The 18,029-nt window shown below is 37.1% G+C and overlaps 1 protein-coding gene across 1 annotated transcript in view; it reads right to left on the reverse strand.

The window, feature by feature from the left end:
* PLXNC1 (plexin C1) overlaps nt 1-18,029 on the reverse strand; it is a 70,197-nt gene that overhangs the window by 42,140 nt on the left and 10,028 nt on the right. The window contains exons 2-9 of the mRNA XM_027661850.1: nt 16,808-16,930; nt 15,333-15,467; nt 13,343-13,443; nt 8,083-8,197; nt 6,925-7,069; nt 3,468-3,537; nt 1,995-2,070; nt 1,816-1,869 (exon numbers count right to left, since the gene is read on the reverse strand). Of these exons, the coding sequence (XP_027517651.1) occupies nt 1,816-1,869; nt 1,995-2,070; nt 3,468-3,537; nt 6,925-7,069; nt 8,083-8,197; nt 13,343-13,443; nt 15,333-15,467; nt 16,808-16,930 (819 nt within the window). The remainder of the gene's footprint in view (nt 1-1,815; nt 1,870-1,994; nt 2,071-3,467; nt 3,538-6,924; nt 7,070-8,082; nt 8,198-13,342; nt 13,444-15,332; nt 15,468-16,807; nt 16,931-18,029) is intronic.

Here is an 18,029-nt window from a genome sequence, read left to right on the forward strand (position 1 = left end):
TAACCTGCTGAAAGACAACGGTTATTTCCAGCCAAATCAGTTCCCTAGACAAGCATACTCAATCCAACCACTTCAACTGCTGCTCTGGCACAGGGAGGGGGAAGGTGAATGCATGGAAACCAGCAGCTGGAGTCAGGAGGAGGGCTGGGGCTCCCACTGAAAAAAAAGTATATTAATCTAAATGCTCAGCTGGGGTTATGGGAAAACATAAATCCTCTTTCTCCACTCTCCAGTATGTTCTCCTTAAAGCACCAGCAGTCAAAGGAGAGCAGGATTTCAAATGCAATTTCAAGCCCTCTGAATGGATCAATCACTTCTAAATAAACATCTGCCTTTGCACTGCCTCTGGTGCTTTCACTGCCTTGTCCATCACTGTCTTTCCAAGATAAGGCATGTGGAAGAAAGCCATCTCCCAGGCAATTCCAACTATTTACCAATGTCAAATTAATGCACTTGGAAGCAGAGCAAAGCAGAATTTCCTCTGTTCTTTCACCAGACATAATGCTTTAAATGCAGATCAAATCCAGAATATTAATGCTCAGAAGTACAAGTATAACAATCCTACTCGTCTCTGTGAAAAACAAAATGTATTTCGTGATTTTGTTTCAGAAACATCAGCTGAATAGCTGAATTTAAGAGGTAATTTTACCTTCAGAGGTAAAAGTTTGGGTAGTTCTAATGAAACATTTAGAGATAAGAACACAGCTGCTATTTATAACAACCGTGCATCACTCACAGAAAAGCAGAAACCAAAAAGTGTAGGAAGCAAATCTCTATGTACTTACTCATCAGTCAAATTTCTTCTCACTACTCATTTCTTTCCTAACACCTGCATGTCATAAGCAACCACTGATCAAAAGATCACTCAGTTTTATGAGAAAATAAAAACATTTGGGTTCCATAAAGAATGAAGGGATAACCTTGTGGTTAAAGGGCTGGCCTATGAAGCAGAAGGTTAAAGGGTTGGCCTATGAGACAAATAATTTAGATTGTATGTACACATACAATTGATATGATTTCTATAGAGAACTCAGCAACCAGATTCAGCAGGTACTTTGGCACCAGTGACACTTCTTCCTTTCCAGTGATCCAGCTTGTGTGGGATAGATGGAGAGTAGCTCCACCTCCAGTTTTGTCTACAGCCTGGAAACAACAAAATTTTTCTGGAAGTGTGAACTAGAGATTTACTAAAACCCGGGGATTTCAGTTCCTGGACTCATTCTCTAGCCACTTCTCTGTTATGCAGACACTGGGTGGCACATGCTCCCCTTCCTTCTGCTCCCCTGGCAGCTATGTTTCAGGAGAAGCTGTGATCTGGCTGCATAAAATGAGGAAGAGGTCTGAAACTCTGAAGTCTAGTTTCACAGAGTTGTCTGTGACAGCAGAACTCAAACATGTTTTTAAGTCTAGGTAAAAGATTAAGTCTGAAACATTCTCCTTTGTGTTTTTGTTTGTTTGGGTTTTGTTTGTTTGTTTGTTTTTGTTGGTCAGCTTACACATCCCAGCCCTCAGTGTGCTGGCTCCTGTGGAGTGCCTAAATACAGCATACAGGGACTCTGGCATTTAAAGCAATATTGCAAATACTGCATCTAGAGGTAGGCACATGACAATTGCAGTGTTCACTGTCTCAATGCCTGGATCTGAAACACAAGTTTTTGTTGGTACCTTTTAACACTACAAACCCAGGTTCTGCCTACCAACTGACTGCCTTTGCAACCATATCTCTATTCCTTCTGCAAAGTCCTCCCACTTTGAATAAATTTCTCCTGCAACCCTCAGAACCTCAATAATGCAAATCTTAAAATGCTAACTAACCTCCGTTTTCTGTGCAGTGGTGATCCCCTCGGAAGCAGTTGCATTACAATTATCCTGAAAAAAAAAAATCAGCATTTCTCCATGTCAGGATAAAAAAAGAGACAGATTGCTGCTCAGCCATAAAAAAACACAAGGAAAAGGCATCCCAGGGGATTCCAGTTCTCCCCAACAAACTTCACCTGGCAGGTGGTGGCAGGAGAGACACGATTCCATTTACAGCTGGCACATTCACCCTTGTGTACACACTGTGAGCAGCTGGTAACACAGAAAGAGAGTTTTTGTAAGACACATGAACTCAATCTAGATTGAGTCATGAATGTGAAATTTCAAGTGACAGAAAAGAAGCATAAACCCATGAGAACAACCCGGCAAACATGTAATGAAATGGATAAAACACATAACCTGTGTTTACCCTCCAAGCCTATTGTTCTGTTGTGTTTATTCTGAGGAGAAATCTACTATGAAATACAATCTGTGCTGAGATGCTTAAAGTCATAAATTTCAAAAAAAGCAGGAAGCAGACAGAACACTTTTGGTTTCATTTTGCTGTGATTTACTCCAGTTTGTGAGTGGCCAGGTAGTACTTTTTAACCAGAAAAGGGTAGAAAATCATCGCTGACTCTTTAACAGCTTGCCTGAATTTCTGTTCTGTGTGAGTAGTGCCAGCAAGTATCGCCAGTTTGCTATTGCCTTCTCCTACCAAAAAAGATGCCTGTTGGAGACTACTTTGTCCCTATCTTGCTTTGCAATGCCTCTATAAGCATGGAAGAGAGCCAAGGGCAGCACAGTTCTTCTCCACACATGCTGAGAAATGCTCTGATTTAGAGAAAGACAACTCTTTCCCTGTGTTGCCCCAGGGACAGGGAAGTGATGTGCCGCTTCCCAAAAAGCAAGAGTTAATTTCATCCCAGGTGCCTATGGATTAGTCTTTTTGTATAGAGGAGGAATGTTCTGAACAGAAATACTGTAATTATCTATAGTGTATATTAGTCAGATCTTTCTAAATATTAACAACCTCCTATCATAAAGGATTAGGCCATGTACTGGGCATGAGTGCTTACTCTGCCAGCTCTCAAAAAGAGTGTGGCTCTGAAAAATAATGTGTGCAGAAGAATAGGTATTCACTACTCATATTAGCAGATTAGACATTACTCTCTGGTTTAATTGTATTCATTAGCCATGGACCATATTTAAATTGCATCTGGGTCTAATAAAAAACAGTTTCACAAAGTCACTTTTACAGAATCTCTTGACTCCTCTATTCTAGGTCTTATCCTGAGTACCAGGAATTCACCTTTTTCCCAAGGACAAAAAGGATTTTAATGTCATTGTGACATCCTTTATTATCTCTTCAGGCACGCATCGTAGATTCAGTCACTATAATGACTCTCCTACAGTTAGCTGTCAGGGTCCCATTAAATGAGAGAGTCATCAGAAGAAGTAGCTCTCTAAGAACACACAAAAAAAAACCAAACCAAAAAAGGAAAAGAGAAGGAGGAGGAAGTGGGCCAAGAAAAGGGATTTTACTATCTTCAGTGAAATGTATGTAGTTCCTTAAGAAATACCAAAAATAGAATGATGAATTACTTCAGTCCCCCACACCCCACACACGTCAATCCCTCAATGAACTTTAGGAAGAACCAGACTCTTACTTTTTTGACTGAAATGTTTGTGTGATATTCCAAGAGCTTGAGGACAGCGATGCTTCGAGAATTAGACAATCTGGAAAAATGTTCACGTTAGATACATGCTGGATATCACAAGAAATAACTGTTAAAAAATAATACAGTTGAAAGCTCATGTGCTTTCAGCCGTTCTTTACTTGGTATGCACCTTTTCTCATGCATTCACTCCCACTTTTGACTGATAAAAAAGTGTAGATTTTGTCCTTCTATAGCACCCTTCAGCTGAGTTGTGCCAAAGCTTTAAATACAACTCATTAATTAAGCTTGATACCACCACTGCACGACAAACAAAAGTAATATTGTTAGGATACAGATAAGGAAATGCTACCATGAAGCAGGGATATAACATCATCTCCCAGGAAGCACACAGTGATATGTACTGTGGCACAGCCAGATCCCTAATTCAAGTCTTCTAACTCAACAAACTGTTTTGCTGTGAAAGACCCCAACATATCATACTTCTGTCTCTATCTGTCTCAGAGACTTGGTTTCAAGAGTCTCCTTTTGTAATCTATGCAGTAGCAATTTTCATCCTATTTAAATCTTTTATGATTGCATGAGTCAATTGGCCATTACTTCAGCTAGCAATTACTATACCGACAATTCACTGGCAGCTGTGGTATGAAAGACTATCTTCTCTTACGAGCAGAATACCACATCGAAAAGTAGAGTTAGATATATACCACTTATGCCATGGTCTCTTTCATCTGTGTGCCTGCAGATGTGTACATCTGTGAAATGAATGACTGCCTGAGATCAAATGAAACCCATGTGTGCAGACTTTTCTGGCTTCTCTATGCTAGGAAGTAGCTAGCTTTTTAATCCAGAAAAGCTACACATATTTTAAGTATATCTACCTTGCAAAGGTAGATAAACCTTGCCTTTATCGCAGCCTGGCTTATTCAGATGAAAACCAGCTTTGGCTACATCTACAGTTGTTAAATGAGAAGTATCTCCCAGCTCCACATATCAGCATGGCACTTGCTGCACTTGGGTGCTCACTGCAAAGGTCACCTGAACTGCTTGTTAGAAACAGCCCTTGGGGACCATTCATACTATTAAATACCTTACTAAATGGATAGCAAAGAGTCTGGTTTTTATGGTATTTTAATGCTTAAAGATGTAGATGAGTAGACACAGACATTGTGAAATCCTTCATCAAACATTTGCATCTCCAGAAATCTACTTATCTGCAGAAATCTGACATGTTGGTACACAATTGCCTAAATCACTTGCCTACATCAATATATGAAAAAGGTCTCAAGCCATGAGCTACAGAAAAATAGTATTTTGCTAGGAGTAGTAAGTAAAAATAAGGAATTTATCTCCTTCTGGTAAAGTTTGGCTTTTCTTTTAAGTTTGTAAAAATATTTTAAAAACAACACCATCAAATATGGTTTCCTGATTCTGTCTCTGTTGAAATTAATGCAACCTCTTATTTTCTGTGTGGTCTGGGCTGACCTTTTAAATGCACTAGACTGCATTGAGAAGGAGGTATTTTCAAAATGTTTTTTCCGAGAAATTGCACCTAAAGGAGTTTTTTAAGTGCATTCTCTTGTGAGACTGAGGTCACCTTACAAGAGGTACCATAAATAGTAAACATAACTTCACACTTGCATTATCCACTAATACATCCCAGCTCATAGGAGCACATGAGTGACAGTAATACTGGCAGGCACAAGCTAACCTCACAGCCTTCTGGTTAACACTTGAAAAGGGCTCATTTTTGGCACAAAGCAAAGGCAAGGCATGCTGGTTTCCATAACTGTACTCTGAGATCCTGCTAATGGAGTTAAGAGAAAGCCTTAGTCCAAAAAGACAAAGAACCAAAACAATACACCCCATAATTACAAGAAAACATTGCTTTTGCAACTGGGTCAATAAAGAACATTTTCCTCTTTTCTAATGCATCTTTCCCTCTCAAAAATCCACTAACAGTGTTTACAAAAGGCAGCTTACTTAATAGACTAGAATACCTATGGATATCACTCTAGCTGTCACCTCCTAGTGACAGACAGTCTTTTCTCCTCAATTCCCAAATCAGTGTTGGATAGGAACTTGACACAACATTTCTATGATGCCAGAACAGCTTTTCCCATACAAAGGCCAAAGGCTCCTGAGATCCAAATATTCCAAGGAACCTCCTTCAGGGGCAAGGGTTTCCTGAGAGAGAGAGAGTTCTTTTGTAGCACTGAGCTCTTCAGAATAACAGATCCTTATAAGTCAGGGATAACATTTCATTTGTCTTTTTTACACAAAGGTTTTATAAGATAATCAGATTTATGAAGGGTATTCCATGTCTTTTGGGCTGTATTATTGAGGCAGGCATTTATCTGAATTTTCTGTTTCCTCTCCAAGTCACTCAAAAGCACATGGTATCCCCTCAGCTTGCTATCTGTCCCTCTCTCTTGCATTCTAATGTAAGCAACTTTAAGAAGTTATAAGGTCAAGCTTTATTAAAAAAGCTTTGTGGTTCTATACAGACCCTTGAAGAAATGCAAGGGGGATGTTTACCTACCTTCAGTCAAATATGACTCTACTGTGAAGGATTATCATCTGATCTTTAAGATCAAAGAACAGCTCAAAAGTCTAGACATTCAGAAATTAACTTTCTCATTCTAGAACTTGTAGCTGTTCATAAGATACACAAACCAGATCACAAGCATCGCACATCCAATACAAATCACTCAGGCCTCTAATTCTGAGAACTACTGGTGCACAAAGTAGTATTGGAATCATTGCAATATGATTCAACCAGTTATTCAGAAAGATGAATGAAACCAAGTCAAAAAGATGTATCCACCAAATTGCCCCTGAACCATATTTTTCTACTAATCCTCTACATAGAACAATCACTTTCTCACAGTGCCTAAGTTAGGTTGAAACGGTTAATTAAATCTTAAGGTTATTTACTGTACAGACATTCACAATTAAATTATCTTTTTATTTATGCTAGTACAGTTTCTTGCAAAAAAAATATTCTGTTTACAGATGAGAGAAGAGTTAAAACAGGTTTATTTGTCAAGGGAGATCACTAGATCAACACTGCTTCCATTGCTCCAGCCAGCTTGATTGTCAGTTAAGTTTCCTTAGATAGTTATTAATGGTACAATGTAAAGAAATATACTAGTAATACTAAAACACTGCATTGCTATAGGATGAATGGAAGAAGCTGCTTCCAGACACAGGGTAATGTGTTATTACTCCTAGAAAGGATTCCACATTAACAAAACTTTAATCATCAAGAATAGTGTGAGTATACTCAGATCACTTGACAAAATGTGAATTATTTTTCTTCAATGACATTTAATAAAAAGCATTATGTACTCTCATACTCATTAGGCCTGTATGCAGTACTCCCCAGTAATAAGGGACAGTGAATAAGCACTAAATACATGTAATTGTATGTAATAGTAAAACATACCATTATCAGTTATCATCGGAGTGGTTAGATTGCAGAAGCAGGACGAATTTTTCAGCACTACATTTTCATAAAATATTTCAACAGATGTTACAATTTTTATCATACAGAAAGTAAGGATTTTGCTTACATTTGCAGTCACAACAACCTACAAAACAATAAAAACAAGAATACAACAGGTTTTTTGTAATACTTGTTAAGTCATCACCTTGTCTTTACAGAAGATGACAAACTATGAAATGTACAAAATGAAAATTTTTGTGGTGGAAGCAGAGAATTCACTAGGTAGGCTCTCAGAGGAGTGTAACTCTCCTAACTGAAGAAGCAATACAAAAAGAATTCTGAAAGGAACAGCATTGCTTACTTCCAGAAATTAAATGGATTTGTACAGTATGTTAGGGGAGCAATCTGAAATAATTTTGAATTTTAAAACTAGAATTTTGCTATAACAGTGTTATATGCTGTTATATTCCTTTAAAAATATTTGAGTAAAAATACACTCAGATCCTCAGAGACAGACGTCGTTTGCATACATAACCAAAGCGCACTTAATTATGAAACAGAATTTGTATTGTAATGAATTATCCTTTGTTTTCGGCCAAGAGTACTTTACAGATACGATCACATTAGTGTATTCAATCAGGAAATCAGAAACAATAGTGTGCAGATTAAGTGGCTGGTCACAAGAGTTGATAATCAAATACTCAAGGCTGTGGGTGCTGTGAACAGATACAGAGCACATACTAATATCAAGCACTTAAAGATGCATTTGTGTTAGCATATGTGTCCCAGTGAATGTTTTCTAACTTGTTACAAAGCTCAGAACTTACATAATGCACTTGATATATAGTTACTGGAATATTTAACATAGCTGATACAGTGATACAACAGAAACATTGCCTTCATCAGCATAGCGCATATTTGAATTTTTGACTCAACATCATGAAACATAGCTTCAGGATACATCATAGGAGAGGAAGAGAATATTTATCTAATTGACACATTGAGCTTACTGAGATTTCCAAGACATTTGCCAGTTGTTGAGGTAAGAAGCACTAATATATGGATCATGGCAACAAAAGAAGAGAAGCTGCAATAAGCAACAAAATCACACATTTTAAGTCACAATAAACAAACATACACAAAACTGGGTGTACATACCTGATTTTTGGCAGGGAAACTTAGCAGGATTTCCAGATCTTTATTGGGTGCATGTGAAATGTTATACCAACCATTTATGCTGTTTGAATGTGTACAATTTTCTTTTAATGTGCACCTAAAAGTATACATAAAATTATACTAGCCTCCTTATCATGGCTTTGACTTCAGACACTGTACTTCAACTTATTTAAAGTTATTGATTTTTTACAGAAATACTATTGATTTTTTTACAGGAATATGGTTACAACTGCAAAAAGCTTCAGGAAAACAATCAGTAAAATCTTCTGCTTATCAAAATAAATTACAATGCATTGATATATGCTTGAGGGTCTTGATTAAATCCATGGGACTTAAGCAAGTATTATATGCTTGGCCAGTAACAGCGGAATTGGTAGCCTGGGACGGAAATCATCACCCCCAACTTGATTTCTTCATTGTAAAGCTCTAGATCCGACCCCGCTCTGCTGACACGCCCCACCCCACCCCCCTGCCGGTTCCCTCTGCAGTCTGCGGGGAAAAATACATTCTTCTAGGGTGCAATTCACCTAACCTATTTTAGACATTCATACAAAGATGAAATGAACTACACTATAGAAGCTGCTCATTCTCTCCAGAGAGTATAAGAAGAGATGGGGGCGAAGAGCAGATGTAGAGCTATGTTACAAATGTATAGAGTTGATGAGATGCATCCTCCTTCCTAATTTTCTTTGTCATCCACTGATGTCAGTGCACTTGGTTAAAACCACCAGATTTGAAAAGGTAGTTCAAAATAGATTTCTCTGTCTTCAAACAAAAAATCCATTTCAGATGTAGGATGGTACAAAGGAAACAAAAATGTTATAGACGCCAAACTGTAGGAAACAGAAAATACGCTACAAAAATTAGGAAGAATGAGGAAACACTGACATAAACAAGTACAACGAAGATTACATGTTACAACATGTTATAAGAAAAAGAGAACACAGGCATACAAATTAGATGCACAATCACTGAGTTTGAAAGGTGAATCCTTAAAATATTGCCTGCTTTCAACAGTTAACAAACAATTCATAGATTAACTCCAAGTAATTTCATATTGTTAGCAATTAAAGTAAGTGCTAACTGAATATATCTTCATGTTTTCATATGGAGTATTTATAAAGAAAATATTTATAAATATGCAATCTTTATTGAATATTTATAAATAAATGTAACATTTAATATTGTTTTAATCCTACTTTTCTACCAAACATAGATGATGTATAGTTTCAATCATATGATCAGTGACGTGCCTTAATGAGCCATTCCTTTGCTATGAACTAGAAATGAGTATATAGTTGCAAAGCATAGTCATTTTTTATGAGAAGCTCACTGCACAAACATATTTCACAAGCAATGTGTTTTTCCCCAGAAGGAATAACACAAGAATGACTTTTAACAAAAATATCCAGCACTTTACAGAATGCCCAAAATAACCTCACAAACCATAGAAATCATAAAGTTGTCTTCTCTGTAGATGAAGTTGTTGGCAACTAGAATGCAGTTGAGCACAAGGTCACTTCCTTTGTGGTCTAACTCAGGAAACTGAGTTCCTGCTGCACAAGAACCTGGTAGGGCTTTGCATCTGAATATATTCAGATTGTAATGATAATGTAATAAATTGGGACTATATGTCTGACACTTCAAACTGTCTGAACTAGGACAAATTTCAGTCTCGTTGATATCTCTCTTCACCTTACCGAGATCACAAAAGTCCATTAGCACCACAGTTTAGCACCAGAGTTTCAGAACCACAGAAGATGGGATCTGTCATCAACAGATGTTCATAAACCAGATTCTCAGATATGTACAGGAAAGTAACTCGCACCGGCAATGGTGCACGGAAGAAAGACATTCCACAGTTTCTGACAGGCTGAGGATTATGAAGGTAAATTTGCAAGGTAACACATTCTGCAATACTTGGCACTAAATTAAGCATATGCATTTCAGTGACACTAATATTAAAATATTAAAAAAGAAAACTGTCAAGCTGAATATTTACAACTGTCCTAGGACAAAGTTATTTGCTTTCTTAGACTGCCTGAGGAACAAGCAGTGAACTTGTTTTCCTCATCTGCAATGAAGAATCTGAGAGTTTAATAGCAAAACCAGTAATGCCACACAGGACTCAGGGTCGTGCTTGCTTTTATGTCACGAAAAAATGCATCTTTTGTTGCTCTAAAAGCTGACCTTTAACAGTCAAACAATGTGCTATGGAGAACAGTCATTTTCATAGGAAGCAGTGACATCTGATGCCCCTCAGAATAAATTCTCACAATTGCCCTGCACAGACCAAGAGTAACATGAATTCCATTCACCTGAAGAGGAAAATATTTTGTAATATCCCTATTTTTAGAAAATTGATATCAATTGCAAGCACATTGGAATGAATATAACAGATAAATATTATTTGTGAACCACATGGCTCAGAAAATTAACATGCAGACTCAGAAAACTACTTTCTTGGAAAGGTAGAGTGGACCCTATACAAGTATGAAGATAAAAGGCATGAAACCCTTGGGTCAGATTTCAGACAGGCATAGATACGTGTACAGAGGAAAGTAGAGTGAGGATTTTTTGAAAATATTTCACAGCAAGCTAGTTCTTTATACTACTAAAGATTCCTCTACACAACTGGAATGGAGTTCTAATTCCATTATGATAAAACAATGTCTATGCATACTGGTTCATTCATATTTACTTAAGTCTCTGCTTCACTGATCTTGTATTAGCCGCAGATCCTACAATGTTTGCCCTCTCTACCTTGCTAAAGCATACTGATTTCCTCATGGAATGAGAACATGCTTTCAGAGAAAGTTTTGGCTTCCTTCTTTCTCCAAGGTACCAACACCTGAATGAAGCCTACGTCCTACACACTGACCAATTCAAAAGTAAGTCTGGTCCTGTCAGATAACATATTGTGTCATTTCCATATGAAAAATACATATAAAACACCAGTGCCTTGTATTAGAATTGTATTTCAGCATAATTCAGGTAAATCTGATTCATCTATAGAAAACCTGTAAACATTAAAAGAAATCACACAATGCTATGACTAATTGTTTTGAATGATCATAAGTGAAAAGGAGAATTTATATATTTGTTGCTATGGAAGAAAGAGTAGAAATAGAAACAGTAGAAATGTTTTGTTTAATTTTGTTTTCTCTTGCGATGGATGTGCAGATTTTTTCTTTAAAATACTGGATTTCAGTTCACACTGTCTTTAAGATGAGGTACTAGCACTGCTAGTAAGTTTTATTTAAAAATGGAGTGCACATTTTATAGAAAGTTTATTTCCCTGTAAGCACAAAACATATCATTGATCTCAAAATTACTACGGAATATATTGTTTTAGTGGGCATATATGGACTTTGACTAAAATACTGGCTAAAACCACGTCTTTTTCTCTAAAGCTTTGCTCAGAGCTCTCTCTTCCCAAACCAAATATTTCATGATGCAAAGTGTTTAACAGTAAAAAATTATGTGGGTGTTGAACAGGAGTCATCTTATAGTAATTCATTTTTTCACCAAAAGAGTAAATTATTTCTGTTTCAACTAGGTGGAAACTTTTGGTGATTCCCCTCAAAAGCAGGGGATTCCCTGACTAATAACTGTTACAAACTCTTTATAAGGTAACTAAAAGCCTGAAAAGCTTAGCACTGTTACACACACAGTTTGTAACAAAGTAGCAAAAGAGAGTCTGAAGAAAATATATTACAGAATAAACACCTACTCTCTTCCAATAACTACCTTTGCAAACATACAGTAGCAGGTCTTCAGCAAAATCATGTTTACACTGAAACAAACCAAAATGGGTAGTATTAACCTCCTAAAAGAAGGTTACTAGTGAAATTTGTCAAAAATCCATCTTATAGTCACTTTGGTTTAAGGTTTTAATCGGTGAACAAACTGGCATAAGAGAAGGTTTACACTATTGACATTTGCTGATGATACAAAGTTGGGAACATTATCATGTAGAGGAAGATAAAAATATCACACAGGAAAATTTAGATAACCATCATGAGATGGCATTTCAAAGCATAAAGTACAAGAACATGTACCTAGAGCAGTAAAAATCTCACAACCCATGTGTTATAGACCGGAAGCTCATCAGCTGGAAAGAAAACAAAGAAAGAGAAGGACCTGGGGGCATTATTTGATCATGGAAGATTGTGGCCCATCAATGTGATGCTGTTATGAAAAAGACGTTTGTGATTCCAGAACACACTAAGATGCTTCCTGGACACCCTGATTAAACAACATTAAGCAAGGTACAGCTGAAATTTCTTCTGGAACAATGTGACAGTCCTGGTCATCCTTATTTTAAAAGGATGCATAAATTTCACAGAAGGGTTAATGGAGGTAAGAAAGGAGTATCCTATGTGAGACGATCTCAGTGAAGTTTGCTGTTTTAGCATACCAAAATAAAAGCAAAGAGAGACTGCTTCCACAAAAAATATTGAAGAGGTAAGCATAAGGGAGGGGGGAAACCTATTTAGGCCAAGGTGATGTGAGCACCATAACAAGTAAGTATAACCTGTCTATAAACACACACATGATGAAAATGAGCAGACATATTTTAACCAGAAGAAAAATGAGACTGTTAGGTAGCCACACAACCAGGACAAGGAGGACAAAAGGTCTATCTAAATTTATGATGGTCCTTGATAAGTTTTTTAGTTTTACATGGTGTGGTTGCTTGCAATTGCCAAGACTGGGCCTGATGACTGAAGAATTTCTCCAGTCCAGGTCAGAGATAGCTTTCAAACCTGCTTCAAATATATGAATGAAGTATTAGAAAGAAATTCTCCTTTGGCCTAAACCAAAGGCAGAGGTTTCAAAGCAAGGAACTATTAATACTGAAGCACATCTGAGCACTCTTCTCATTCTCACATACAAGATGGTCCCAGCTATTAAGATGCTTCAAGCACAATTATACAATTTCATCTCTCACTCAATCTGGAAAGCAAAAATATCTGTTGTAAAAGCAAAATAATTTAATATTCTTAGCCCAACATATATTTTATGGGTAGATCTCAAAAATCTGAGGGTTACATGGTCTTTAAAAGGTGCAGAGTTCCCTTTCACTTGACAAGAAAGTGTCTCACATTCATGGCAATGACTGATTCCATAAAAATTCAGTAGACAAAATCATGATGCTCAATAGCCCCAAGCCAGCCAAAATGTACATTGACTGATAATGCTCTGCTTTTATATGACAGTCTAAAATATTAAAAAATACCTTTGATTCAAAGAACACCACCCACAGTAGGGATCCTTTGCAGATAAGCATTCTTGCTCAGAAGCGTATCTACCACAATTTGCTACTGGTATTCTTCTCACCTGAAACCAAAGAATGCAATGATACACTGAATTAAAATAGCCTCCATAAACAGTGAAGTTAACGGTTACCATTAAAAATCTGACAGCAACCAAGCACAATTCCTTTGGGGAAGTCTCCTTATGGATTCCCCTCTGCCAGAAGACCTTTGGATAGAAATAGGCATCCTATTTTGCACACGCTGTATTTTGCCATCAGATAATGAAACACCTCTGACAACAACAATTTGGTTCTACTACTCAAAGGCCAGCATGGGCAGATTAATGCAAGAAAGACTGATTAGCATAGTGAATTATAGATAATAATAGAAAGGAGATATATTTTACAAATAATGCTCTGCTTAGCAGAACACCATTTTCCTCTCCTCAGAACTGAGATATTTAAATGATTGATGAAGGTGCATCCAAAAATGCATGCGCATAACAAAATGCATCTGTGTTTGCATCACCATGTCAGGTTACTGCATGTGCACACTAGAACAAACGCATGCAACTGCTTAGCATGCATGAAAATGCCATTTCAATAAGTAAATGTACATAATCGTGGCTATATTGTATGTATCTATACTTGTACATTCAGCTTGAATATCCTAGCCAGCCATTTTCAGAAAAGGAAAGGAAAAAGAAAAAGAGAAAGCTGATTACAAATACTGAATACAAATACAAGTAACACTTAATAACAATGTCAATCAATGATCTTAGTAAGAAAAACTAATTCAAACCTTTTTTTTTTTTACAAATTTGCAAGAATTAAAAGTTCCTATATTTTGTGAACAGAAACAAGGATATATGGCTTTCTGCCATCCATATATCGTAAAATGCAATTTATCAGAAGGTGCGTGAGATAATCAGTTCAGAAACTAGTCAAAATCCTAGATTACTAGCAAGTTAAAAAAGACAGTGTAGAAGCCTTAGTTCAGTTCCAAGAGATGATCAGAGAGGCACATTTATTTCTAAAAGCTGCTGTTTCTCTGTAACAACTGCTCTTTTACCAAACCAAAAGAAAATTCAAGTCTTAATTTGAAAATATACATATACTTTTGACTGAAATTTTGATTTTTTTTCTGCATTTGTGATAGATGATTTATATCAGTCAGGGGTTCTCCTACAATTTACCCCCACTCTGAGACAGCAGGCCAAAATGCTATGCTCACTGCTGGAAAAGTAATTTTATTGTAAATGAAGGTAATTAAGTGCTGTGCAAAATCCTGTCCAGCTAAGATGGACAGCCAGCCCTTGTGTTTTCAATGCCATCTTCCCCACTGTTGGTGAGACAAAGGGATTTTCTGAGTTGCTGCTTAGTAGCCCTGCTGCAGGATGTGCTGGAACAACTACACTGGCTCCTGGGAGCCACTCACTGCTTGACATGCAGCTCCAACACGTTTGCTCACGTGCAGCAGCTCTCAGTGACTGCTGATCTCCTGGCCTCCCTATGCATACACATTACTCACTTTTCATTGTGCTTTTGTTTTGTTCTGTTCTTATAAAGTCTATGTGTAACTGAAGACAATGGGAACTTTATCACAGATTTCAGCTTTATCATTGATTTCATAACAACTAAGACTTCAAAGCCATCTCTCAAATTAAGATCTATCTCCAAGTTGATTCTCCATGATGCCTCCAGGAAAAACAAAACCAAATACTCTCTTGACAGAATGGCATAAAATAAGGATGAGATTAAAGGTATTGCTGGATCATAGCAACACTGGGCAGCATCGTGACAGTAGAAACTCTTCTAAGTTCTGCAGAAGTGATGCTCAAATTTAGACAACATGACCAGATACTAGATGTAAAGTGGGATATTAAAGGTCTAACTCTGACCTTTACCGTGGTAAAAATCCTTAAAGCAGTAGTTTACACAAACTTATTATTTTATTAAATATTGTACTTACCTTATTGGCAGAGGACAGATAGATGTAGTTATTATTCACTGGATCAAGTCGAAGTTTATGGAAAATGGAGGTTTCCTCCTCAATTTCGTATAAAACCTCTGGGCAATTAGATTCCATATCCTCATTAAGAATAGCCTAAAACACATAGAATTAAATTATTCACAAGTTCTTTAACTGATCAGTCAATGTTTTAAACACAAGCCTAATTTCAGCTACATCAAAGATTCTAAGATGAATTACTGTGCCCTGATTCAATTCACCTACTGCATTGGTTCTCACACTGGAGAAAGATGAAAAAAAACACCAGAACAGAAGTTCCAGAAAATCCATGCCAGACACATTTTGCTCTGAATCTGGCACTGCTTTAGTGCATGAAACATGCCTTCCACCAAGCCTGTTCCTTATTGATGCAGAAACTGAATGTGGGAGAGATGCCTATACCCCAAAGTTATGTACTCTTATGAATGGAGAAGAAAGCATTGGCCTTCAGAAAACAAATTAACATCCAGACACTCACAGTGCAAAAAGGAACTTATACAAGTTTCTTTGTGGCTTCTGTAAACACACATCCGTGATAGTATTTCTTTTTCTTACCTCGCCCAGCTCTACCATTTTGCATCACTCTTCGCACAGAATTCAAGGGAACCAGAGACCACAGAAACTTAATTTTGCAAGTTAATAAGCACACCCACATTGCTTTTTCATGACTAAAAAAGGGAGATGTGTTCATGGTCTCCATTGTGTTAAGGAGACAGAGAACACTTCAATTTCATTTTTCACTATCAAAAGCACAATGAAATCAAATGGGCAAAAGCTTTTTCAAGGTCTCTACTATATTCCTCTCCAAATGTCTGCTTAATAAAGACAAAGAATGAGAGTCATCCTTTGCAGTGTAGACAGGAAATCCACATTCTTGCAAAACCCAGAAAAAAAATTAAAGCATAAAAGACATTTGACTGGATGGCTGAAATGTTTGATAATGAGATAAGATGACTTTCATTTCCAGGTGATTGATGTAAGTTAGTGTAGGTCAACTATTGAGAAGCTAAGGCAAAATGAATCTTGATTTTTCTCTCTAACAGACAGCTATTCACATCAAACAGATAGGCTAACAAACAAATAAATATGCTTCCAAAATCCAACAATATTTAATATTTCTACTGAAAAATCAAAGCAAGGAAGGAAAAAAGAAGACAAAATAACTGAGAACTCCGCAGTCTATAAATTAATACTATGGGCATTAGCAGTCTCATGAAATGTTTCCTTGAATTTTAGGCAGGATACATAATTGCTTTTCAAAGTTATCTTGCTCTCCAAGTGACAATACAACAGTTATTCCACAAACAAACAAAAAAGAAATAGAGACTCAGGGGATCATATCTGTTTATAATACAGTGTCTAAACAAGGAACCATTTACCCACCTGAACACAGCAGCAGCTGGTGGAAAAAGGCAGAACTGCCACACTCAGCTTACCTTCAGTAACTGTCCATCATCTGTTCCCAAAAAGAGAACTATCCGATTCAAAACAACTGTGCCATAAACAGCCACTAATCCAGAGTGAATCAAGGTAGGTAATTTCTTGATTGATCGTGCCTCCTGAAAATCAGATACAAGAAAAATATATCACAAAATCATTCACCTACACTCCAAAACTTTAAGAAAAAGAAGAATTCCTGGAAAGATTTTCAGAGACTTAAGACAATTTAAGACAATACTTTGGGTAACATTCTCATTTTGACACAATTTCAGAGCAACATATCATTGGAAATGGCACATGAAACTTGTTTTTTATACATGGCAACTAGTCACATCTGTGACAAAGATTACATCTACTGAAGCTAAATCACTGACTTCAGTGGGATACAGACTTGGCCCAGCAGCAGTAAGTTACTTTGCAATAGAATCTCTCTTTTTTGGGACATAATGTCCTGGGCTTATTCTGAATTGCCAGTTCTTCTCAATGAAGCCTTCCTTTGTCATCACCTGACTGGTTACAGATACATGAAGGTTACAGACACACTCCGCAACCACTTTTATAGGCATGCACATATTCTGCAGAAAGGAGACACTTCAAATAGACTGTGTGTCTGTGGATGTCTGTGTGTGTCAAAAGACATGAAGCTGCGTCCTCCTTTACACTAAAGTAAGTTGAGACTTGAGTATTGCATAAATATAAAAATAATATAAAGCAGTATAAAGTTCACATCAGGGAGAACGTAATGTAGCTGTGTGAACCTTAAAATCAACATGTTACCCTCAATTCTCCATCTAAGCTGGAGGAAGTTAAGTGGCAAACACGTAAGCAGCTCATGAAAGAAAACATCATGCAAGAAATCCCTGCATCTTATGGAAGGAAAAACCAAACCAAATAACCCTGACTGCAGATGACTGAGTGCTGAAAGGAAATTTACATGTGTGATAATAAGACCATTTACTAGTTGAACTCCCTAGAAGCCCAGGAATCTCCCTAGCAAGTAGTAACTCAGTTTTAAAGTCCTCTAATTCCTTTTAGTCAATCTCCGTGGCAGATACTGCCAAGGGTGTGATCCCACCTGCTCTCCAAATGGGCCCAACCCAAGCTTTACCTCCCCATCCCCTCTATAACATTGTCCAGTGCATTGTCCAGTGAGCTTTGTTAAGGAAATTACGTGCCTAGAAAATGGTCTGTAAATCCACCTACCTACCCATTTAAATC

Source organism: Corapipo altera, unplaced genomic scaffold (genome assembly GCF_003945725.1).
Source record: "Corapipo altera isolate COAL_440 unplaced genomic scaffold, ASM394572v1 1, whole genome shotgun sequence".
Lineage (NCBI taxonomy): Eukaryota > Metazoa > Chordata > Aves > Passeriformes > Pipridae > Corapipo > Corapipo altera.